This window comes from Mus musculus, chromosome 1, assembly GCF_000001635.26.
Source record: "Mus musculus strain C57BL/6J chromosome 1, GRCm38.p6 C57BL/6J".
In the NCBI taxonomy this organism is placed as follows: Eukaryota; Metazoa; Chordata; class Mammalia; order Rodentia; family Muridae; genus Mus; species Mus musculus.
The window spans coordinates 73,955,424-73,979,639 of NC_000067.6; the positions used below are offsets into that span (position 1 = coordinate 73,955,424).

At 51.6% G+C, this 24,216-nt stretch overlaps 1 protein-coding gene across 36 annotated transcripts in view; it reads right to left on the reverse strand.

Annotated features, from left to right (window-relative positions):
• Tns1 (tensin 1) overlaps positions 1 to 24,216 on the reverse strand; it is a 214,317-nt gene that overhangs the window by 45,192 nt on the left and 144,909 nt on the right. For 23 of the 36 annotated variants that reach the window (XM_006495871.4, XM_017319866.1, XM_030252984.1 and 20 more), the window contains one exon: positions 788 to 793. The exons of 9 other annotated variants lie outside the window; for them this stretch is intronic. In XM_006495871.4, coding sequence (XP_006495934.1) covers positions 788 to 793 — 6 coding nt within the window. Of the gene's footprint in view, positions 1 to 787; positions 794 to 7,487; positions 7,627 to 24,216 lie in introns of those variants that run through there. 4 more of the 36 variants (XM_030252988.1, XM_030252987.1, XM_030252986.1 and 1 more) reach the window with 1 other exon arrangement.

A 24,216-nucleotide genomic window follows, 5' to 3' on the forward strand; every position in this document is an offset into this window, starting at 1 on the left:
AAAAAGTTCTGTCCCTACAGAGTAGGGCAAGGGAGGGGTGCTAGGGCTAGGCCAGAGCAGTAGACCTTCGGTATGAGGACTTAGGGGTGCCCTTTTGTCTGCAGACAGCTCTGGGGACCCCCCAAGGGTAACACTTTCTCTGAAAGGAAAAAGTGACCGACTTGTTTTGTGGCTTGGGGCCAGAGGGCTGACTCAGAAGCTGCCCCGCCCCTGCCCAGGCAGTTCAATGACTTCACATCCTAAGGAGTCAGCAGCCCAGCTCCAGCCCTCCCACCCCACTCCCCCCAAGCCCCACATGCCTCCTTCTGACTCTCCAGCCCAGACCCTAGGTGGCAGAGGAAAAGGCAGCACCCAGAAGCTGCACTAACTCCAGCCAGGATCCTCCTGTCATACACAAAGCCAGACAAGAGTCACGAGACATACACATGCCTTGGAAGTCAGTCAGTCAGTCAGACAGACAGAGCGAGATGTGCCCATACCAGGTGCTCACGGAAGGCAGAGAAGCACAGTGGGGGAGTGGGTTCCAAACGCCAGGCTCTGCTAGAGTGCAGAACCCATCTCCATGTGTGAGATATGTTACTAGGCACTCGACACGTGCAGTATTGCAAGTCCTGTGACTCAAGTAGGATTGTGCCTCCAGGAAAGAAGGAGAAACAGAGGCAGAGATAAGGCAAAAGGATGCATTAAAAATATGCAGTACCTGTTAAAGCCAGGCTCTCGGTGAGAACTAATTTACTTTAACAAGCATAAAATCTGGATTCCACAACTATTTTCTTACATTACTTACTTAAACCTAGAGGGGGGAGGGAGAGAGGAAGGGAGGGAGGAAGGAAGAGAGGGAAGGGGAGAGGGAAAGAGAGAGGGAGGGGGAGAGAGAGGGGTGGGGAACGAACACACAAAAGTCAGGAATAATCCAAAATAAATATTTAAATTTAAAGCCACAAACACTTCAAGAAATACAAATGATCTTGCTATACCCAAGAATTATCCCTCAGGCCAGAAATAAGAGCCACTGAAAACAAACCCTCATACAGAAGCTTATGGCCAAAAGCAAATGATCAGGCAACCACAAAACAGGCATGTCACAATCAGTGCTCCTGTGCACAAGGGCCCACAAGCCACAGGCCACCACATGCCACTCAAGAGTTCTTAGAGATGCTGGCTAGACAACCCAGCTCAACCTTCCTACACAGGCCTCGCAGGTCCATAGACCTACAACTCTGTCCCCAGTCTCCATGGAGGCTTTCAGACCTACACAAGCAACTGGTCCTAAGCAACACAGGGCAGTTCTGCCCAACAGCCCAGGTTCCCAGGGCTATGGCCTGAGAATGCCACCAGCCTACCCTGGGACAGATTCCTAAAGGAGTCCTCTGTCTTCCTTGCTCATGTCTCCAGAGGAGTAAAGTATAGGACAGGACTCTTCACTCTCTGGCCCTATCTTTCTGACTCCCTGTTTACTGGTTGCACCCAGAGGGGACAAGTACTAAAAGAGCTACCATTCACAGGGACCTCTGAGGTGATCTCTGGAGGGTAGGTCCCTTGGGCCAGTGGGCAGGAAGAGTTGCCTTCCCTCTTGTGAACCTACACAGCTGCAGACCCTCCATTGAGGCTACAGAGCAGATGCCATCACATCCCTCAGGTCAGGGTTCCTCTATAGTCACTACACAGCCCCACCTGCCCTACCCTGAAACATCTTCTCTCCGCCCTGAGAGCCACTGGTGATGGTCCATTCTGAGAACATCTGGACCGTACCAGCATCTACCCGGGAGTTTGAACAAGGAGAGTGTTCCCCGAGGCAGGCAGGGGCAAGCAGGTTGATTTTCACCCTCAGCACGACTTCTAGGCCCCTCCTGGCCCCTCCTCTCCCCTCCTAGCCAGGCCTCGCTCGCTCTTCATTGATTGTGAAAATGTCAATATTAAGCTTGTTCTGCCGTGTAACTTATCGCACGTGGGCTATTGTTAGCTGCAACATCCGGAATATCAACTGTCAAGCCACCGAGTCTTACGAAGAAAATCGAAGAGGTGTAAATTATGTAATTAAATACTGTTTGCTAAATATAAATAAATGCAAACATTTCTTGTTCTCCAGGAGGGTGCTATTTGCTCCTGATGCCTAGTGCTGGCCAAAGAGGCCACACCCTCCTAGCGACCACAGAACCTTCCTTCCCTGAGTGGCCCTCTACCTTGTAACAAGGGCAAAAGCAAGGACATGCTTGCTACCCAGCAGGGCTTCACTGGTGGCCCTGCTCCAGTGCTCTACCTGTGGAGCACTCTTACCCTCCCTCCTCCTCTTAGGGACACCTAGGTCAGTGCTGTCAGCCTCCATGCCAGGACACACACTCTCTGGCTCCCTCTTCCCACCACAGTCACATTAAAACCTATTTAGCAGGACCACAAGAAGCCGGAACACAAGGCTGGTTTCAATCCATCAAAGCAGGAAGGGCAAAAGAGAATGGCAGACACTAGAGGGTAGGGGTGGGATAACTGATGGTAGGGAGATGAGAGGGACCTGTGGGGACTTGGGGGGAGGGAAACTAAGGCTCCTTAGCTGAGGAGTCACCAGACTCGGCTCATCTAAGCCTCAGCAGCCAACGCAAGCATTTCAAATCACTCCGCCTGAAATAGGCAGGAGTTCATGACTCAAAGAGATTTGGCAGAGACGGGTCTAGCTGGGAAGGGTCGTGGGTCCTTGTCAGGTGACAACAAACTAGAAAGATTAGTAATACCAGATGCCCAGGTTGCCTTCAGTCCTGAGCAGTAAGCCCCCAGGCTCCAGAGCAGGTTGGCTGGCCTCTGCTGTCTGTCACAGGCTATATCCTGTGCATTTCTCCAGGCAGTTGACAAGTTCACAGTGGAACCAAGGGCTTGCTCGAGTCATGTCATCTGGCTTCCTCTCCTTGCTCGTTCTAGCAGCTCCTGGGAGAGGGACTCAGCCCTGGATGCTGGACTTGGTTGCATGCACCAAGGGGCCCTTACTCTTCCAGGGCAGGGATCCAGATGCAGGGCGAGTCATCATTTTGGAAAGATCTGAGGAAAATCCCCAGCTGACTTGGATGTGGACCCAGGAGCTGAGGTTCTTTCCCAACAGCACCCTGTGAGGAGGCATGCCAGGCACTAAAGACAGCATCAGCAGAGGCCAGGATAAAGACAGATCGAGGCACGGATGCACAGAGCAGGAGAAAAGGAGTGGAGGGCACTAAAGCTAAACTAGTGTTTAGGGAGTGTCTTCTAATTCTGATGCTCGTAAGGACTCTTGCAGGGATTATTAGGAATGCCGATCCCTGGGTCTGTCTGAAGGAGTCTTACTGGGAGGCCCGAGCTAGGGCTGGGCTCAGCATTGTAAACATGCTATTTGTAGCTTTGGGATCTGAGATTTGGATCCGAATGGGCAGCAGGGAGCTATTGCTTGTTGAGCCATGGAGACAGACAGCCCAGCCTTGGAGAGTATGAGGGGCTGGCCTGACTGGCTTGGAGAAAGTCACCCCTTTTGTAAGGAGGACCCTCTGCAGGAGAAACTCAACCTGAGCAGCCAGCAGGTGTTTGGAAGAGTGAATGATTTGTGAACGGTTTCAGGATGGGGCCCCGAGTGATAAAAAGTCCTTTGGGTCCATGTCAAGCAAATAACGATTCATTGGAAAACATTACCCAAAGCAACATTGACCACCTGATGGGCAAGGGAATCAATGCAGTGCCAAGTGGAAGAGGTGCTGTGCTCACCCCGGACCCTGGCGGTTTAGAGGTAAATAGAGCCTTGTGGAGGGGAATCTGCGCTCCTTTAAGTAAGATCGGAGGCACAGTGTGATAGTACAGGTTCTAATCCCAGCACTCCGGTAGCTGATGAGGCAGGAGGATGTTGAGCTTGGGGCTATCTTAGGCTACACATTGAGTCTCAAGAAAGAAAAGTAACACTGGGAGATAGATTAAAGATGGTGTGTGAAGCTGAGCCAAGAGGCAGCTGGGAAGCAAACTTGGGCTGTGTTCCACCTTTCTCCACCGACTCTGGACCAGCCATGGAGATGCTAAAGACTAGGGTGGAGGCATGGAATGGGTACCATGTGGTAACCAGCAGCAGACACTGGTAGTGACCAGGAGGGCCAGGGAGATGTGGATCTGAAACGGAGGCAAAGTATGCCTTCCTCTATCCCCCACAGCAGGCACGCCCTTCACTCAGAAAAACAGCCCCTGCCTTAAAACGGCCTAGTCAGCTTGCATCAAGTACTTAAGCCACTTTGGAGCGGCCTCCGGTCTGCATGTGAGGGTCTGGATGCTTACTCAAGGGTTTGCTGAGTGGCAGCATTCAAGAGCTAAGCCCCTGGGCAAGGCCTGGCACACCCAAGCACACTCTCTCCTCTCTCCATTCTCCTCTTTCCATTTTCCAGCAGCTCCCTTACCGGAGGGTGAAGCCCAGCCCTCCCGATGGGCACACCAGACCCTTTATCATCTGGCCCTGCCTGCCTTTTGAATCCTCCTCTTTGCCGCCCTCAACACCCGGCACGGCCTCCACTCTATTCTTGCTGGGCTATTTCTGTGCTCTTCTCTGGCGCGAGGCACATGCTGTTCCTCATCCTCAAAGGCCCTTCCTCGCCCTGTTCCTGAGGCTCCTGCCCCTTCGGTCTCCTCCTTCAGACCCAGTAGCAGCCTCTTTGGAACCTCCCATGGGTTAGCCCATTTCCACTGCCCTGCCCTGTGAAGACGCCACCACACACTGCACAGCCACTACCAACAACTGTGCCTGTCTTCTCCAAGAATCGGAGTATTTCCCCCAAAGAGAGGCCTCTAGCTTTTCTCTGTCTAGCGCTGGTACCCACATGGTGCCAGACACCATGTGATCTATATGAATGGAATCTCTATATCCTGAAGTTCAATGTGACCCTATAGAATATCTCTGTGGAGAATCATCCTGTACATATCAGGCACTCCCATTATCCTACTTGCCTTACATCTAAGTAGCCACCAAAACTTGGATAATTCTGCCAATCGCCAGGTGTCTTTGTCATAAAACCCAGTAAACAATCAGGGGTTCTAGGTGGGCCTCGAGCCATTCCCAAAGGGTCCTCCCTAAGAGCACCACAGTGAACATATTCATAAAGCAGGAATTCCTCCCCTTTCACAGCATAGACCAAGTGCTTGTGAACTGACTTAGGTAGAGCCTAACTCGTAGACCTCCCAAGTCACACTACAGGCCAGAGGACAATCACTTTCCTTGGCCAAGGACATCTTGGGGTATCTGATGAAATTCTACATTTTTTTTAACGTACATGTGTTTTTGCCTATAGGTTAGGGAGTAAATGAGCACTTCAAAGTCTATCAATGGGCCCCAAGTTAAGACATGTTCATCTAAAAGTTGGGGTGCTGCTTCTGGGGTATCCAACACTCAGGACTCATGTGAAGAACCCGAGCTCCATGCAGAAGAGGAGGCCGCAGTGACCGGATGCAAGGCTCTGGGAGATCTAGAAGCTTCCCGCCCAGAGTTTTAAGCTCCCCAGGAGCTTTAGCCAACCTACAGGAGATGGATGAGACCAGGTAGAAGCAATGCCTGTGCCCAACAACATCAGGGGCTCCTGAAGTGGCTTGGCCTGGGTGGCAGGGACCTCCAAGGCTCAGTGGCCAGCCTGGCCTCTACCTGGGGTAACCTTTTCATCTGTAGCTGTCTAGGGGGAATGTTAGCTCAGGCTGTAGAGAACTCTGGGAAATTCTCCAGAGAAAGGAGCAATCTCTGGGGTCTTAAGACCAGCAGAATGAGAAGTTGCAAGGCCACACCCAAACCTCTGAAGGGAGCCACAGAGGGGACACAGCCTGGAAAACAGGAAAAAGAAGGCATTGGTAGGCACCAGCCAGGGGATCTAGGTTCACTTAGACAGCTGTCCATTGGTGTGATGTAGACAAGCTTGGACCTTGGATTCCTATAGGTAGGGGACAGATGAGCCTGGGTGTGTCTTTTTTTTCCACCCTGAACAGCATGCATTTGAAAGAACCTTCATGTTTATAGAAAACAAGCAAGATAGGACAGGACTGGGCTGCTGTGGTCTCTATACAGGTTAGAGTTCTGCCCTCTATGTGAATAGCTTCATGGACATCACACACAAACCCACCTCCATGGAAGCAGGAAGGGTGGGGATGCTGTCCCATCCTGCTGAAGCAAAAGAAAGGCTAAGAGTCGGTGGGTGATCCAGAGTCCAGAGACAGCATCTGGAGTTCTGGCCGTAAAAATAGAGAAGTCAACTTTGGAAGAAGGGAAAAAAGCGGCTCCACCGCTCTAGACTAAGGGGTAGCTGAATTCAGACCTGAGCAAAAGGGAACCATTTTAAAAGCCTCAGGCTCTTAGAGCTGAAAGGCCCAAGACACCCACTCTCCTGCTTTATAGGTTGACAGTGGTGCTCACAGGCTCAGGGGAGCCGAAGGTCACTCGGCAAGAAAAGAGATGTCAAACTGACACCTGGTTCCATGTCCACTGCTCCTAACTCCATGATGGTCCACAGTGAAGATGGCTGGAATAATGGTACCCAAGAGGAAGAAGAGAAGGAGGATGGCACTCCAGCTCTGATAGGAAACCGAGAACTTCAAGCCAATACGATATACGGCTTCTAATACCGTGATGGTGACAGATGTGTCCCCAGGCCTTCCTTAGGAAGGACCTGAGGTGCTGTTCCCACAAACCATCCCAACTGGATTCATGCCATGCCCTCCAGAGGGAGGAAATGGGAGGTGGTGGCTGTGACCTTCATTTTGAGTCTACCAAGCAGGGACCCTTTGTAGAATGCAAATGACCTACCCGGGTGACACATCGGGGCGGTGTCTACTGGACAAATGTGAATTTCCCTGGCCAGACTCCTGTCTTGTCCCAAGGAGCAGTCCTGGCACCTGCCTCCCCAGCCTGGTGCTATAACCAGAGCCTGGCGCACCCACTCCCCACCCTCGCCTATTTGAGCACCAGATAGTCCAGGCACATTCAGGATGGTAAAAATAGCTACCAAGTCCTCTGCCAGGCCAGGATGCTGCCTGGGCACTCAGAGAGCTCTGGCCAGAGAAAAAGCAGAGTGGCCAATGAAGATGAGGAGAAAGCCATGAAAAATAGTGTTAGGGTCAGCTCTAGGGATCTCACAGTTTCAACTACAAAATAGGGGAGTGCCCCCAAATAATACTTCACACACCACCTATGGTGGGTTCCTACGGCATTCTCTCTGCCCACCCCAATGGACTCAAGAAGAACCATTTCCCAGAGAGGCCAGACAGCTCAGACCCACTGTGCTCCTCCACCCAGCTAACCTTCCACCAAAAGCTGCAGCCGTATCATGTCCCAGAGAGTGCCTCCGGAGGGGACAGCAAGCAAGGTTGACACAGTGCACTCAGAGGTGGCTCTGCACGGTCGCACACCCTCCTGGGATCAGGTCAGAGAGACTCTAGGCTCCAGGCAGAAAGCCCCCACCCCAGGTCCAGCAGAGACCTACCCAGGAGAAACACATGGACAGCCGCACAGCCGTACTTACCCTGTGCACAGAGCCGAGAAAGGCTGTGGGAACACTCTGATTTGTCCCCTCTGCTTCAAGTTTAAAGTAATTTCCTGCCCAGCCCGGCAGGCTACAGTTCTCAGGCTGAGTGTCCTCCTCAGGCTCCCTGGGACTGTCAGGGGTGGGAGGAGCCAGTGCTGACTGGCCCTACACACACACACACACACACACACACACACACACACACACACACTCCCTCCCTCCCTCCCTCCCTCTCTCCAGTCTAGCTCGCTCTCTCCCCCTCTCGGTTCAGGCTCACTCTGGCTTGTAGGAAGCCTGTGGGATCAAACTCTGTCTGTAATCCCAGCCAGCTGGGTCCCCTGGGTTTCACTTATCATCCTGCAGCTATGCAGCTCTTGAATGACATCACGGTGGCTTCCCCTCCAGCCCTGCCCTGCTCGGCCCTGTTTAGAGTCCCAACCCAGCCCCAACCTCAATCCCAGCTCAACCTGCCCCAGCACAGGGGTTTGGCTCCAGTCTCCCAGCCCAGTCTCCAACCAAGGGCAACTCCAAACTTCAGAAAACAAGGGGAGAGTCAGCCCCCACCTTCACCCCACCCCTATCCCCACCACTCCAGAGCAAAGGGACGAGGGACAAGGGACAAGGGACGGGCAAGGCTACCAGTCCTTGGGAGAAAGGAGCATTATGTGAGTGACTGAGATTTCTTTCTCCAAATTTTCCACATTTTTCCCACTCCCAGCAAACGGCAGGCAGAGCAGCCGACAACAACTCTCCAGCTGCCGCCAGTAAGGTGGAAAGGTTTTTTTTTTCCCTTCCCCTCTCTTCCCCACCCCTTCTCCCACCACCTCCAAGCAGAGTCTAGGAACCAGGACACTTCCGTGACTTAGAAGAAGAAAACGAAAAGGCTCCATATGTCTCAGAGCAGGCTGGGGTGCCCCTGGACAGAACTCTGGGAGGGGAACACAAGTCCCAACAGCTTTGGCTTCTGGCCCAGCAACCTTGACACAGACTGAGTGAGGCTGCCCAGAAAGCCTGTGGGTGTCTGACGGGAGTGCCTGCAACCGCCTGCAACTGCCTGCATGGCTATTAGTGTCTTTGGTTGCCCTCTGTGGTGGTCACAAGTGTCGGGACCACTTTTCCGAGGGTCCCACTTTTTCAGGATGCCCACTGTCATCCTCAGCCAACCAGATGTGTGGCCAACCACTCAGCAACACACAGACAGGTGCCTGGAAGTTCCCAGCACACGCCTGGCTTGCTCTAAAAGGTGAAATCCCAGAGGATGGCCTCAGGACAACAGGTCCTTCTATGTTTGTGACTTATTGGGATGGCAACTGAAACTTCCAACATAATTCCTAAGCCAGTGGGGACTTAGTTTCTCTTCTGGAAGATTCCTCCTATCCCCTCCTTTGGCCCCGGTTCCTTTGTGACACTTAGGTCCTTCCATTGCCCAAGGCTGTAGCAACTTTGTATCTGTCCTTGCAGCTGAGGAGGGAGAGCACCTGACTGAGGAAGACCACCTGTCTCTCCAGCTCCCACTGTCCAGAGCCATTACTTACTAGCTCGGTTCCTGCCTCCCATTGCCATCTGCTCCCTAAGAATATCGAGGAAATATAAAGGGAGGAACAAAAATCTGTGACTTGAGGCCCAGTAGTAGGTCCCCTGCCCTGCCTTCACTGATGACACGGCTGGGCAAGCAAGACAGGCAGCCGGTGTCACATGCCAGCATTTGTTTTTGCAGACTAGAAACCAAACCCAGAGCCTTGGGCATGCTAGGCCTTGGACATGCTAGGCCACACACTCTCCTCAAGCTATAGCCTTGGTCCTTAGACTTTAACAACTTGTTAATGATAGGGAGGGGGCTATAAAATGTACCCCATATCTTGAATTTCCAAATTGGTGGAGATCATAGTCTACAGGACCTACAGCAAAGGCCCTCTTGTCACCACAGAACCTCCTAGAACTAACCAACAAAGCCCAGGCTCCTGAAAGGGTTAAGGAGCCCCCATCGACATCTCTGTCCCCACCCAGCCACCACCGCAGTAGCCCAATTTGATTTCATCTGCCCATCTGAACACCATCTGTAGTATTTTGTGAATTACTAAAATAAATTTAACTTAAACCAGTCCTGAGCACCAAACCCCATGAGATCACAGACTTGCTATGTGAATTATACACATTTTTCTTTTCCTTTGATTTAAAAAAAATCTTTTGATAACAGATCTTATGTAGCCCAGGCTGGTCTTGAACTCACTAGGTGATGGCCTTGAATTCCTGATCCTCCTGCCTCTGCCTCCTAAGGGCTTGGATGAGAGATGTGCACCACCATACCATGTGCCTGGTTAATATATATATATACACACACACACACACATATATATATATATATGTATATATCACAATATACATACTCCTGGAGTCAGTTTATAAAGTATCTTAGCCCATGTCCAGTGCCATGGAAACAGTAGGTACAAGAACAAGTGCAAAGCATGACCCTAACCAAATGGCCTTCAGAAAGCAATAGAAGCCCCTGAAGAATCCCCTAAAGACTCTGACTGGATGGACAGCCTTCGCTTGGGAGGCTAACACAGGACTGAAGCAAGTTCAGGCCTACTCTGGGCTATATAGTAAGGTCCTCTGTTAAAGAAAAAAAAAAGCCAGGGGACAGAAACAAGGTAAGGACAGAGGGAGGGAGACCCTGACTTCAGACGCCACCTTCCCCGCAGAAGACAGAACTCTCAGTGGCTTGAGAATCTGAATTTTAAAATGCCCTTATGGGCACAGCCAGGTTTGCCCAGTGATGCTCCTCGTGAAATCAAAAGCTTCCTACTATGATCTTACCATCCCCCACGAAAGCCCATCTTATCTCTAAGAAACAGAAACAGGTACTCTTAGCTCCCATTCGCATCATCTCTCAAGTGACTTTATGGTGTTCTTTGAGTATCCCAGAACAAGCCAATGTCCCCCATGAGAGCCCTAGTGGTATCCAGGTTGTGCAATGTCCTCTGAGCCCCCTGGTCAGTCCTCCCTCACCAGCTTATCTGTGTCACAGGATCTGCTCCCAGGGCTCCTTGTCACTCTCAGGAGGAGGGTCTACAGCAGCCCACATGAGAAGTATGCTACCTTGTACAGTTTGGAAGCCACACTTTTTAATCACACAGCCTCAGAGTCCACCTAACCCCATTGCCTAGGCCAACCCATCATCTGCTAGGCATGCAGCAAAGACAAGAGTCTCACGAAATGACCCAGCCCCTGGAGAGTGTGATGTCCCTGAGACAGTGAAGCTACTCAGTACAACTCTGCTCTGACCTCTGAAGCAGCCAGCATTCCCTGCAACCACGAAGCAGCCCTGAGCATGGTAGCTTTATCCATACGTTCTAGATTCTAGAGACAGGAAGATAGACCTAGAGACCTTTGGCTGCCTCCAAGTACCCAGGATTCATCGAGTCCCCAGATTTGCTGCCACTGTGGGCAGCTATCCCAGGCCATTTCCTAGAATTACAGCCCAGGGGACATCCTGAGTTCAGTGGCTGGTCCACCCGATCCCATCCATCCAACTCTGGGAAGCAGAGGTCCCCACAGATGGTTAGAGCCAGAGCCAACATCACAACTCAGCCACTGACTCCCGGAAGGAAGTCACCCCAGCTGCCAGATCCGGGACACACGAACAGAGGGAGGTGGCTGGAGGGTCCTAGAAGCACCTCCCCCCATACACACACAAGAACCACAGCTCCTCCAGCTGGTCTAACACTATAAAGAGGGTGGGACACTAGAGGGCCACACCTCACTAGAGAAGCAGCTTTAGTTTGTAGTCTGATTACTTCATCCTTCCCAGGGCAGCCTTGGCCCAGCCGAGTCTGGATCTGGGGGAGGGAGCTCAGGTTACCATGGCCACAACTTTGATAGGCTGGGTCCCTTCTCACTGTTGTTTCCTGTTGCTGTCCTAACCCTCCCTTCTCTCTAGCCACTAACAGGTGTAGAAGCATCTCCCCAGGCCTGAACAATTGAACAATTGGCTCTTGTTCAATGTTAATGCCTCTTCTCTTTCTCTCTGTGCGCGCATGTGTGCCTTTGGGAGAGTGAGCATGTACCTGTGTGCCTGTGAGTGTGTAGAGGTGAGAGGTCAATCTCAGAGGCCTTTCCTCAGGCACTATCTCCCTTTTTCTTTTGAGGCAAGGTCCCTCACCGGCCTGGAATTCACCAAGTAAGTTAAGGAGGACGGGAGGTCATTGAGCCCCAGCGATCCTCCTATGCCTGCCTCTCCATCACTGGGATTACAAACACCTACGAACCACCCCTGGTTTTGCACATGGGAATAGAACTGGGGTCTTCGTGCTTATAAGGAAAGCGCTTTGCCAACTAAGCCATCTTCTCAACCCCTTGACCCTTGTTCTTAAAGGACAAAATGATTGAGTGTTTTGACTTAGTCTTGGGGTTAGGACTAAAACAGAACACTGTCCCTAGGAGAGCTACTTCATAGTCTGTGAGCGAGTGGGGCAGGGGCACATGCAGCACCAGGTAAGGTTGTCACCCAGGGAATATGTAGCCAGAAGCATGGTGGGTTATAGCGGGAAGAAATGCCATTGGCATATAGCAGGTAGACTTGAGCTAGACAGAGGAAAGAGAGTACAGGGTGGAAGAAGCTGAGTTCCCAACAGACGACTCCAATTTAGCTGCCTACTGCATGAGCTTGGCTGGTTTAGTTTCCACTGTGGCAAAATACACAGAGGAAAGCTTGGAGCTCTAAAATGTCTTGTTCTAGAGCGAACCCAGGATCATCAAGGAGGCAGCAGGCATAGTCAGAAGGGTGGGGGCAGGAAGAAGCACCCCCCACCCCATGACAGACATGGCAGCAAGGTGCTGAAGGTGCAGGGGGAGAAGGGAAGGGGGAGAGGGAAGGACACTGAGAAAGAAAGGAGGAGGGCTTGCTGCCTGAGCTGACTGCGCACCGAGGCTCTGTGTGTGTGTGTGTGTGTGTGTGTGTGTGTGTGTGTGTGTGTGTGTATGTGTGTGTGTGTGTGTGTGTGATAGAAACATACTCTCAGAATGCCCTAGGACCCTACCCCCCCCCCCACAGTAGCCCAAAAGACCTGAAGAAGTGCAGCTCAGGGCTACAGGGGTAGGACAGGCTTTGGAGAGTCAGCCTTTTGGGGGTCTCCATACCTATTCCAGGAAGGCAGCAGGCAGAGCCAGTCTGGGGATATGTTCCCTGGGAATAGGATAAGATTATGCAGGAGGGGGACTGTCAGCTCCCAGTAGATATATGCATCGGACGGATAAGGGGTAGAGGGACATCTGTTCGTAGCCCTCCTGCCTCTCCTCACCTCACGGCTCTCAGCACAGATGTGCTCCAGAAGCCTCCTCATCCGGGAAGGAGACGGCAGAGAAGGACAGATGAGTTCGGGGTGCAAAGGAGACTGAATCAATGCCTGTAGCCATTCACCAAGGGTCTGTGCCTGACCAGGTGTCTTTCAATGGCCTCCATACTGCCAGCCCAATGTAACAGCTAGGCACTAGCTCAAGATGGCCTTGGCCACATGCTCTTTCTGCTCTCCAAGACAAAGAAGCAGCAGAAAGCAGACAGGGAGGCACGCAGACAGGGCTCAGAGGCACCAATGGCAAGTGAAGAAGACGGATGAGACCATGTGACATCTCAGAACCACCCACCCATACACCAGTGACTAGGCCAGTATTGAGGTGCCTTGAAGGGGCTCCCTGGGAACTGCATGCATCCCCAGGAGGGCTATGAGCTTGACAAAAACCACATAGCACTAACTCTGGGCAGCCCACAGTCACATAAGGACCCAGCTTCATGAGTGGGCCAATCTCAATGCTTCATGCAAAATGACACAGCCTCTTGGCATCCCTGACATACCAGGGGCCCGAGAAGCTGTGTGCCTTCAGAATTAAGCTTTCACTGTAAGGGCTGCAAGTCCACGGGTTTCAGCCCATTAGGCAGGGCTGTGTGGAATGGTCCGTGGAGTTCTCTACACAGTAATCCGGGGACTTGGTATACAACCTGTGTGGAGGGGTCAGTGTAGGCTAGCAGCAGACACAGATGGTTTGTATTCCCTTTTAAACCAGGCAGTTCCCTCCTGTGATGAGTGAACAGACCCACCCCCGACAAGCCCTCCACCCCACAGGGAACCTTCCTGGATGGGAGGCAGCCCCCTGGCCCAGCTCTGGCCCTTCCCGCCCTGGCATCCTACAGGGAGCACCTGTGGGGACTCAATGGTTCTCAACCTTTGTTCCTACAGAGGGGCCCTTGAGGGAGGAAGGGAGAGGAAAGATCTGAGGAAAGCTTTTGCTTTCATATCAAAGTCTGACCTCACTGGCCTGGAGGTGGGGGGTGGCGGGGAACAGAACCAACATCAAAGAATGCTTGCTGCTGGCTTTCCCCCCACCCCTCCAAGCAATCAAAGCTACATAGAGCGAAAGCCTCAGACAAGCGTCAGTGACAGCTGTCAAGACGGGGAAACTGGGCGGTGAGAAGTGAGGGCTTTGGCTGCAGCCGATTTTGCCTCTGCTCACCCGACAAGGAGAATCCAGCTGGAGCCAGCAGGGCTGGAGGGCATCCAGCTCTGCCCTGGGAAGAACTATGTCCCTGTGAGAGAAGCTTTGGGTGCAAATAGGTTCAAGAAAGGAGAGAAGTGGGAACAGGGAGTCTGGAGTGGAAGACAGGGCGTCCTCTTTACACGGAAAGCGAATCGTGTCTGGGAAGTCTAGAAGTCACCATGTTCCTTCACAGACACTAGCCAGTCACTCATGACACCCACACAGGTGCACTGAAGGTGGAAGAGTTCACCCCAACTTCAAGAAAAGCCGTCCTGAAGTTTGGCAATGGAAGTGTATGACTGTAACCCCAGAACTCAGGAAGTAGAAGTAGGTGGATTTCTGCATTCAAGGCCAGTCTGCTCTACAAAGTGAGTTCTAGGATGGTCAGAACAACACAGAAACCCTGTCTACAAGAAAGAAAGAAAGAAAGAAAGAAAGAAAGAAAGAAAGAAAGAAAGAAAGAAAGAAGGAAGGAAGGAAGGAAGGAAGGAAGGAAGGAAGGAAGGAAGGAAGGAAGGAAGGAGGAAAGAAAGAGGAAAATCACCCATTCCTGTTTCTTACCCCCAAACTACAACAGAGTTCTTCCAGTTATCAGACCTCCATCCCCATCTACAGCTAAAATTCATGCCGACCTCTGCCATCCTCCCTCTAGCCATCCACCATACAGTAGAGAGTCCTCCCTCAGCAAGGTGTTATCAGATAGCAATGACATCAGATGGGGAGGTCACAAGCAAGGGTACCAAGGGGTGACTGTGGCTGGCCTTGGTATGTCCCACCATACAGTGGGAGATCCTTGGGGGCATGCCCACCCTCAGGAAGATGTTCAGCCAGGTACTAATCGCCTGGGACACCTGTTTCCCCCCTCCTGTTGGTCCTGCCGCAGTCTAAAGGCTGGTTCCTCTGAGGCTATTTTCTGCCCTGGGGCTAGGACATAACCAGTGACTTACAGGAAGTCTGTAAATATGCACCAGCCGAGAGTGGTCCCAAAGGCCAGGCAGAGCAATAAAGAGGCCAATTTGTTTCCTTCTGAGAAATGTTGAAACTTAATCCCTGAGTGAGCTGAGCCTGCTGCCCTGGCGGCAGCTCCCCACCCACAGCAGAATTAGCTACCCCTCCCCTGCCTGACTCCCAAACTGCCCCTCTGTAGCTGGGAACGGGAAGGAGCAAGAGAAGCAGTAGCTCTGTCCCAGCTTGCCAAGGCTGGCCTTTCCTGCCTGCCAGCCACTGGTCTGCAAGGGTCTCCAGGATGTACAGCAGTGAGTTGATAGGACCATAGGGCAGGGTTCCTCCAGACCTCTGGTCACATGAAGATATGAGGAGAAGTGTTGGGATGGTGAAGAGCGAGCCCAGAACTCAGGCTCCATCCCTCATCTGGCTGTGCAAACACTAGCAGGGAGCCATAACCTCTGTGCTTGAGCTTCCGTCTATGAGGCAAAACTACCTAGCTCTCAGGAAAGTGGGCAGAGGTAAAGGAGGTCTTGGCTTTCTGCAGTAGTTCACTGCGGGGGCACTCAGAGGGGTGGGAGCAGATTGCCCTCTGACAGCAAGTATCAATTAGCACAGCCCTTTAAGGAGGCCAATCTGTCACCGCCTGAAACCCTGAGAAAGGTGTCCTATGAATTGCACAAATAAAACAGTACGTCCCCAAGACAACCTTTGACGGCATTTTTTTTTCTAGAAACAGAAAAGGCAGATTGGAAATAACCTGAAAGATCTGTTACTGGAACACAGGTTTTAAAGAAAATACTAATGAATAAAACATGGCACATAGGCGTAGTGGAATATTACGCAGCTACAAAAAGGGAGAAGCCTCTTTGTGTGCTATTTGGAAAGACCTTCATCATCTACCATTTGATGGAAAAGTTAGGGAAAAGTCATTATAATCCTCACAATGGTGACCAGATCCTAAGTGACCTGGCTCCATTCGATGGGACCTTTCTCCTATCACAGCCTCCTTTTCAGCCACACTGCCCCCCACCTTATGGTTACTAAACATCCTGAGCTCCTGCCCCAGGACCTTTGCCTATGCTATCCCTGCCACTGGAATGTTATATACCTGGGCAGCTCAACCCTTTACAAGCCTGTGCTATCCCCTCAGTGAGACCCAGGTTGCTAATCCCTGGATTTAAATGTCTAATCGCCATGCTGGCTGCCCATCCCAAACACTCTTTCAAGAGCAGAGTTCAAGTTTCTCTTGTCTCCTAACATTCTCAGCTCCCTTCTTACCCTATGCTTTTAATTCTGATTGTGCGTGCATTTGTGCAGGTGTGTGTGCATGTGTGCACATGTGTGGAGGTTAGAAGCCAATCTCAGATGTTGCCCCTCAGGCTCTGCCTACTTTTTTGTTTGTTTGTTTTGTTTTTGAGATTCGTCAAGTAGGCGGAGCTATCTAGCCAGCAAGCCTCAGGGATCCTCCTCTCTCTGGCCAGCCATGCTGGGATAAGAAGCACACACCACCATCATGCCAGGCATTACACGGGTCCTGGGGATAAAACACAGATCCTCAGGGGTCATGCAAGCCCTTTACCGAGCCATCACCCCACCCACTAATTCCACCAAAAATAGAAACCCTGGGGTCTTGTTTCCTTTACTGTCCTGTCCTTGGCATCTGGAAAACCAAGGGGCTGGCATTCCATAGGCATTCAGCAAATGCCTAAGGAGTGAATAGGGAAATGTACCTGAGGAGCCCAGGTACCAAACACCACAGGTGATCTGGGCTCCCCCCTCCTACATTCAATACAGTGGACTCAAGGCTGGGCCGTGATGGAGAGCGAACAGACCCAGCCTGGGAGGGGAACACCCAAGAGATGAGCCACCCAGGGGATACAGCCTGCATTTGGACAGTGTGATCAACATTGGACATGGAGCCAGAGGTCTGCTTCATATGGAGCTGGCGTGGCAAGAAGGTGGCCTGACTCACTTCCGGAAGTATTTTACAAAGCCCCTTGGCTTTGTGATGAACCTCTCTCTAAGACTTAGACTAAGACATTGTCCCAAGTCAGGTGTTTGCTTTCCTTCTCTCCATTTCAAAGATGGAAATACTGAGGCTCAAAAGCTAAACACCTTGTCCAGGGCCAACAGAAGGAAAGTTGCAGAGCGGAGACTAGACCAAAGCAACCCAAATTCCAACCCCATGTTGCAACCCTCTAGGCCTTGTCTGCCTAGAGACCGGCCCTCCTGAGATTGAGTCCCTCCTTTAACCAGACACTCAGAGGCACTTCTATAGTCTTGGTAGAGCCAGCCTGTTGTTGGAGTCCGTAAGCTTCACAGGGCTTTGGGGGATCTGGCAGGGAGGGGTGGGGAAAGGAAAGGGAGTCAGTCAGAAGAGATAAATCACCCATGGGCAGCCAGGGAAGTGGAGGGAGGGATGGCATTAGGGAAAGGACTGATCCTCTGCCAGATCTCCATCCCTTGAAACGATTTCCCTATAACAGCCCCCAAACTGTCAGTGGGACAGAAAGCAGGCAAGAAGGCTGACCCCGGAGGGTGGGGTTCCGCAGCAGGAAGGGCCCGGCTTTGCAGCCTGAAAGGCCTCTGGGAGGGCCCCAGCATGGAGCAACTCCTTAATAAAGCTGCTGATGGGGAGAAGTGGCCAGGGCAGACCAAGCCAGTTTGCTGTGGAGCTGTTCACCAGCAAGCCAGAGGCCAGACCCTGTGCGCCAGCCTCAGGTGTCAGCCCAGGCAAACATTCAGGACAGGGAGAGCAAGGCCAGGCATCCCCAAAGCAGGGAGGAGAAACACCCCAGTACTGAGAAGCATACTCCAGAATCCAGAATTAACACCCTCCCCACTGAGGGCTGGATTCTAAGGCAGACTGAAGCCCCTTCTAGAGGTCAACAACCACTAGAGACAGGTTATAACAGCTGCCACTGCCCAGGGAAATCTGAGGGCCCAGAGGCGTATCCGTGGGCATGATCCCAGGATCTGTAAGTGCCGTTGGCCTGCTAGACAGAGCCTACCCATCAAGAGGTCACGGCTTGCTCTACTACAGCACCATCAGACACGCTCCTAAAAAGGGGGGCCTCTCAAAAACTGAAATCACAAGGCAGAAAGTATCTTCAACATCAGGGAGGCAATGAGCATTCTCGAGGTAGCTGAGAAACTTATGTGACACCCCCACCCCCACATCCCTAAGCGTCCCCAAACTTGGCTTTATAAACCCCAGGTCTAACCTGGTACCTACCACTTATAGTAAGTGACTGATTAAGAAGTAGGGGGAAAGATGGGGGAAAAGGGGAAGGGAGGGAGAGAAGGAAGGAGGGATGTCAGGACTGATGGAGGACAAAAGGAAGGATGGAGGAGGGGAGGATGGATGTAAGAAAGGATGGGGCATAGGAGGGTGAGGCAGGGGAGGGTAAAGGAATGGCAGGAGGGAGGAAAGAGAGGATGAAAGGGAGGGAGGCTAGATAGAAAGCATATTTGATGGGTCAAAAAAGCTTGTGATCAATGAGAACTTAAATTCCATTTCTTAGCTCTGACTGGAGATGGTACCCTGGGCCAGGGCTGAGCTAACCTGGATCCATTCATCTCCAGGTCTGACAGGAGAGGAAGAGGAGCAGGGCCTGAGGGGACAGAGCACATGTTCCTTGTCCCCAGCCTCTATCTGGGCACTGGGCTGCTGGCAGCAGGCTTGGCACTGCTCAGAGTATGGCTCCAGCCTTCCACCTCCACCCGATGGCAGAGATTGGGAGACCAAAGACTCATTCAGCAGCGAAGGGATCGGCTTACCCCATGCTCCGGACACAGCCTGCTGCCCAAGCCTGCCAGCAGCAGTGCAGGGCAGGCCAGCGGAGAGACTAAGGGCATTAGGACAGGACAGTCCCCAGCCTTCAGGGAGCAATGCTAGGCAGGTGGCTGGCAGATGTCGGGTCGTGGGGGTTGTGTCCTCTACCCACAAGGTCACACCAAACTTGTATTTGAATCCACAGATTGATCCGGCGTATTGGAGAAGACTCCTCACTTGAGGGATTGGAAGAGGAGCAGCAGCCAATTCATCAATATGCATGTCAATGTCACTACAGATATCCCCCAGTGAGACACAGCCCTAGCACCTCAGTGTCTCTCTGCCCAAGGGGCCAGGAGGGCAAAGCCAGTCTCTCCGCTATGGCTGACTAGAAGAAGTCTTACCAGATGGCTCACTCAAACCTTTCCTCTTCAATCTAGGACCATCCCACAGGATGAGACATATCAAGAACAGAGGCTTCCGTCAACAGCTTTTAATTCCCTCCTTCTTCTCCCACCTATCTTAAAGTCACAGCCCAGAAGAGCTGGCTTCTTCAATACCTAGTGACAATTTCTTAGCAAAATCCAGCTTGAGAGCCCAGCCTTGTGGCGAAGCACTCAGGAGGCTAAGGCAGGATACCTCAGTCTCAACAGTAGCCTGGGTGTCATGTTTAAATCTGGAACGCCTCCACATACTCGTGTCTTAAATGTTTGGCCCCCTGCTTGTGGATTATTTTGAAGGCTTTTAGGAGCAGGACATGTCTGGGGAACCGGCTGCTGGAGGTTGGTTTTTGAAAGTGATGCCACCCCTTGATCCAGTGGTCTCAGCCTTTGGATGGGACCTCTCCCACACCACACCTCCCCCATTCCTGCTGCTATGGAAGAGCTGTCTCTTACCGCCACACCATCTCTATCATGATGGGCTGAAGTACCTTTAAATCCATGAGCCCAAACCCCTTCCCTCTATAAGATTCTTCTGTCGAGTATATAAGATACACACACACACACACACACACACACACACACACACACACACACGAGAGGAGCAGATGGGGAGAGGCACATAACAGCTAAAACGCTGGGCCCCACAATAAGTGTGAGGTTAGCCTGGGCAACATGATCAGTGTCAGTATAACCTGAGACACCTATAAGGACCTTCACTCAAAAACAAACAAAATCAGCCCCTTAAGGCTGAACCCCAGGTGTTCAACACACATCCTTGAAAACTCATCCTCTAAGGCAGACCCTGTGTTGTCTGGGGTCATCTGAAATCTGCCTCTCACACTCTAACAGGCATGTCCTGCATCTCAGGGAGAAGTTTCAGGAAGCCAAGAATTACAGATGCCTTGACAGAGTGCCCAGGGCCCCATTCCCAAGGTGTACATTTCTCCCTCTGTTGCACCGTGGCAGCTCAGAAGACCTCCTACTCCCCAGCTTCCCCACTCCTATGCCTGGGGTGGGGAGTAGGGCCACCATCAAGGGTCTTCTGTCCTCTGACCTGTGTCCTAGGGTTGAAGGAAAGTGGGACCCAAGCCCCGGGAGCCCATCTCTTCTTGGGAGATGAGAAACCTTGCTTTTCTGTGTAATAAACCTTGCAACCCACACATCCCTAGGGGCTTTAGAGCAGAACACAGAGGATACAGGAACATCATAGAGATGTAGCTCTTCCTCTCTGTATTTGCTGCTCCAAGGTGGATGGACAGGAGCTGCTGGTGGGCAGGTCTGGTGACCCGCACCGGCCACCTGAGTCTCAGCCGCTGAAGCCAGACTTGCCAAAGGTCTTCTATGGTACAAGGCTGAAATAGCCTGGGCTACCTCAGATTCTATCCTAGGGGATCTCCTGAGAGTCAGGACCCTAGTGGGAGGAGCGGGAGGGAGTAAAGAGCTTGGCCTCCCACCAGGAGGGGGTGGGAGCAGCATGTGGGCTTCAGCCAGAGACTCTACTAAGCCAGGGACTCTTTCCAGACCTGATGACAAGGGACTCAAGAGTCACAAATCCACAGACCTCCGATTCTAATGGTTATTTGCCCAGCTTCTCAGTGGTGCCAGGCAAGCAAGTTCTAGAATGTTCATAAATGTTCATAAATGTTCTTCTCTTCCCACCTTGAAATGTTCAAGTTAGGACTAGTAAACTTTCTATGATCTGTAAGCACAAATACACACACACAAACACATGCATGTGTACACATGCATACCAAACACATACAACCTGCCACAGGCACACATGTGTAAATGCAGTACAGTGATGACCAGAAGAGGAGCCAACTCCAATTTGAAGTCTGAATTTACCAGCGCTTTAGGGATTCCATCGTGTCAGAGTAACCAGAGATAAGATAGGACTAGCCTTATCGTCATGGTGTCCGAGAAGTGCAGAGAAGAGCAAAAGGGCAGAGGTGAACAAAACCAAGTGGCTTTATGATCACTTCCTACATGGTCCAGCTCAGTCTACAGGTAACAAGATCGTGCTCAGTCAATGATATCTGGGGGAAGGAGGGTTAACCAAAAGTACCCAGCACCCAGAACTATGCTATCACTCTGTCACCACCACCACCATCATCACCAGTAGCAGCAGCAGCACCATCATCATGGCTGGTTTAGAGCTGGAAGCCCCTTTAGGAATCCAGCCCCCTTAACTCATTGATAAGGAATCTGAATTGATTAGGAAGCTAGGGGAGGGTAACTCTCCTGATGTTGGAAGCAAGTGTCCTGAGTCTCAAAAGAGTCTCAGAGCCCAGATGTAGATGATTCCCAAAGAGTAGAGGGAAACGGGACAGGGACCTCTGAAGAGGGCAGGACTCATAAAACCCCATCTTTTGTCTTATCCACTCCATCACGATCACCACAGACCCATGGTCACCACTAACCCAGAGTCCTGCCAACACAGCACTTAGCAAACGCTGAACTTCTGGCATTGATCCTCACTTACTCTGAAAACCACCTCTAGGTGGAAGGTCCTGTTATGGCACTTTTATTTTTTTTTTACAGACATGGTCTCAGAAGAGGCACAGCGGCTTCACCAAGGATCACAGGTTTACACATGAGCTCACAAACAAAGCACTTGACTCTTAGATTCCACACTGGGGCTCTACAGTACAGAGTGGTCTGTTTTACCTGTCCTCAAGTTTTCTGTCTTCTGTGCATGCATAATCCAGCCCCCTTTGGAGCTAGATAGCTAGACATAGACCTTGGTTTCTTTTTTTTTTTTTTTTTTTTTTTTTTTTTTTTTTGGTTTTTCGAGACAGGGTTTCTCTGTGTAGTCCTGGCTGTCCTGGAACTTGCTCTGTAGACCAGGCTGGCCTCGAACTCAGAAATCCACCTGCCTCTGCCTCCCAAGTGCTGGGATTAAAGGCGTGCACCACCACGCCCGGCTCTTAGACCTTGGTTTCTTTTAGCCAATGAAATGTGAGCAGAAAGAACATGTCAGCTCCTGGCAGGAGTCTAGTACACATCAGAGTCCTCTTCCTGTGGTGGCAGCGATGAGAGACACTTCTAGATGAAACCACCTTTACCAGGAAAACTGTAAGGAACAGAGGCCTCATCTCATCCTCAATACACAGATACCTTGAGCAGGAGGAAGCCATGTGAATGGGGCTGTTTGTTACTGCAGCATCTGTTGGCCTGTGCTGACTGATGCATCCACTCTGCCTTTTCTTTACCCTGGAGCTCAAGAGTTGAGAAGTTAGGATCATCTCAACCTCTCTCATAAGCCCCCAAGGAAACACTGTTTGAGCTCAAAATGAGAAGACACGCCTATATCCTATTTCATAGAGACTAAAACTGATGAGCGACAGGAAGGGGTCACCAGGGATGCCCAGGACCCAAATCTCAGGCCTCCTAGACCAGATCTTCCTCTCCATCTCTCGGTGTCATACCTCTGCATTTCTCTTCTCACTTGCTGCCTGTTTGTACTATCTTTCCTTACCCTATCTCCCATCTCTCTCCCCCCAAAAAAGAAGTCAGTCCTTGGACAACCTTACTTCCATAGTCACCCAGACCAGAGACTCCTGGCTGTAGACAAGGGACTCCTCTTAGCTGAGACAGAAGAACTGAAGAGGGTTAGAACTCTCCCTTAAGAAAATATATGGTCTCCTCAGAGCCCAGAAAACCAAGAAAGCTTGGACATCAGACCAAACCCCTGGCCACCTGCCCTGGCTCATCTGGGAACCTCACACAAACAAAATCCAGAAGCAATGGATACTAGCATCCTTGCCATCCTCACTAGGCCTGGGATGAATTTTCTTCTGCCATCACCCTGGTGTCCAGTCAGAGAATCTGCTTCCATGCTCCCACTTAGCCAGCATCAGCCCTGGTTCCCTAATCTTTACTCCCAACAAGTTGATGACCAAGGAGTCAGAGGACATCAAGCAGAGAGTACCAGGGCAAATTGACTTCCTGGCTCCTCAGAAACAGAGGAGCCATCCCCACCCTGTTACTGAAACTTGTTACAGAGAGCAGTGTATTGGAACCCTCTGGAAGAATTTGGACACTGCTCTGTGCAGCATAGGCAAAAACAAAGCTCTGTCCTCACCCTAAGGGGTGCTGGGACCAGGGCATGGGGCTAAGAACTCAAGCCAAGGAACTAATGGGACTCCTGGAGGCTCACATGGTGGTGTCAGCCAAGGCCAAGCTGGCAGCCTCCACACCAACCCTGAGAGAGGTGTGGGCAGATATGAGGAGGAGGGAAGCAGGGGCCAGACAACTCTCCACCACAACCCAGGAAACCCAGGACCCTCACTTCTCCCCAATCAGACACCCAGGGTTGGGCCATCCTTCCCCTCTGGGTCACAGGCTGCGGGGCATGGTGGCTACGTGAAGAAAGAGTTGGCTAAAGCAAAAGAAAACCACTAAGGCAGATCCTAGTCTATTATGTTTACGATTCCACATGAAGAGGACTAAGGGATACAAGCATACAGAGGGAGACATGTGCAGAGAGACGTACAGCAATGGCAGACAGAACCTATTTTCAATATGGGCTCCCATCTCTTTCCTCTGTTCCTTCACTGTCTCCTGCTCCCAGAGTAGGCACAGATAAACCACACTCTCCCCACAACTAAGGGGATAAGAGGTTCCCGCTTCCCTCTTGACCAATAGCCACAAAAAAGGCATCTTTCCTCCTCTGGGCCTCAGCCAGGGGCAGCCCTGGGGTCTCTAGGCCCAGGGGGAATGCAGTCCAGGGGCAGGCAGCAAGGAGCACACAGTCAGAGTGCAGAATAGCTATTCCCTGGCAACCATCCCAGCCTCGGCTCAGTCAGGCCAGGCAAGGAAAGGGACAGCAGAGCCCTGATCTGCCCCCCTATGGGCAGAGGGCCAGCTTTTCTGTCTGCAAATAGGAGCCCCTCTGTCCTGATAGGACCAGCTGACCTTTTAACTGGCCCAAGGTCCTGCCAGCTCCATCTCTTTACTAGGGAATTAGATCATGGGATAAGGGCTACAGAGCCAGCCACGACCTTCCCTTGTCTGTCCTGCCTGTCCT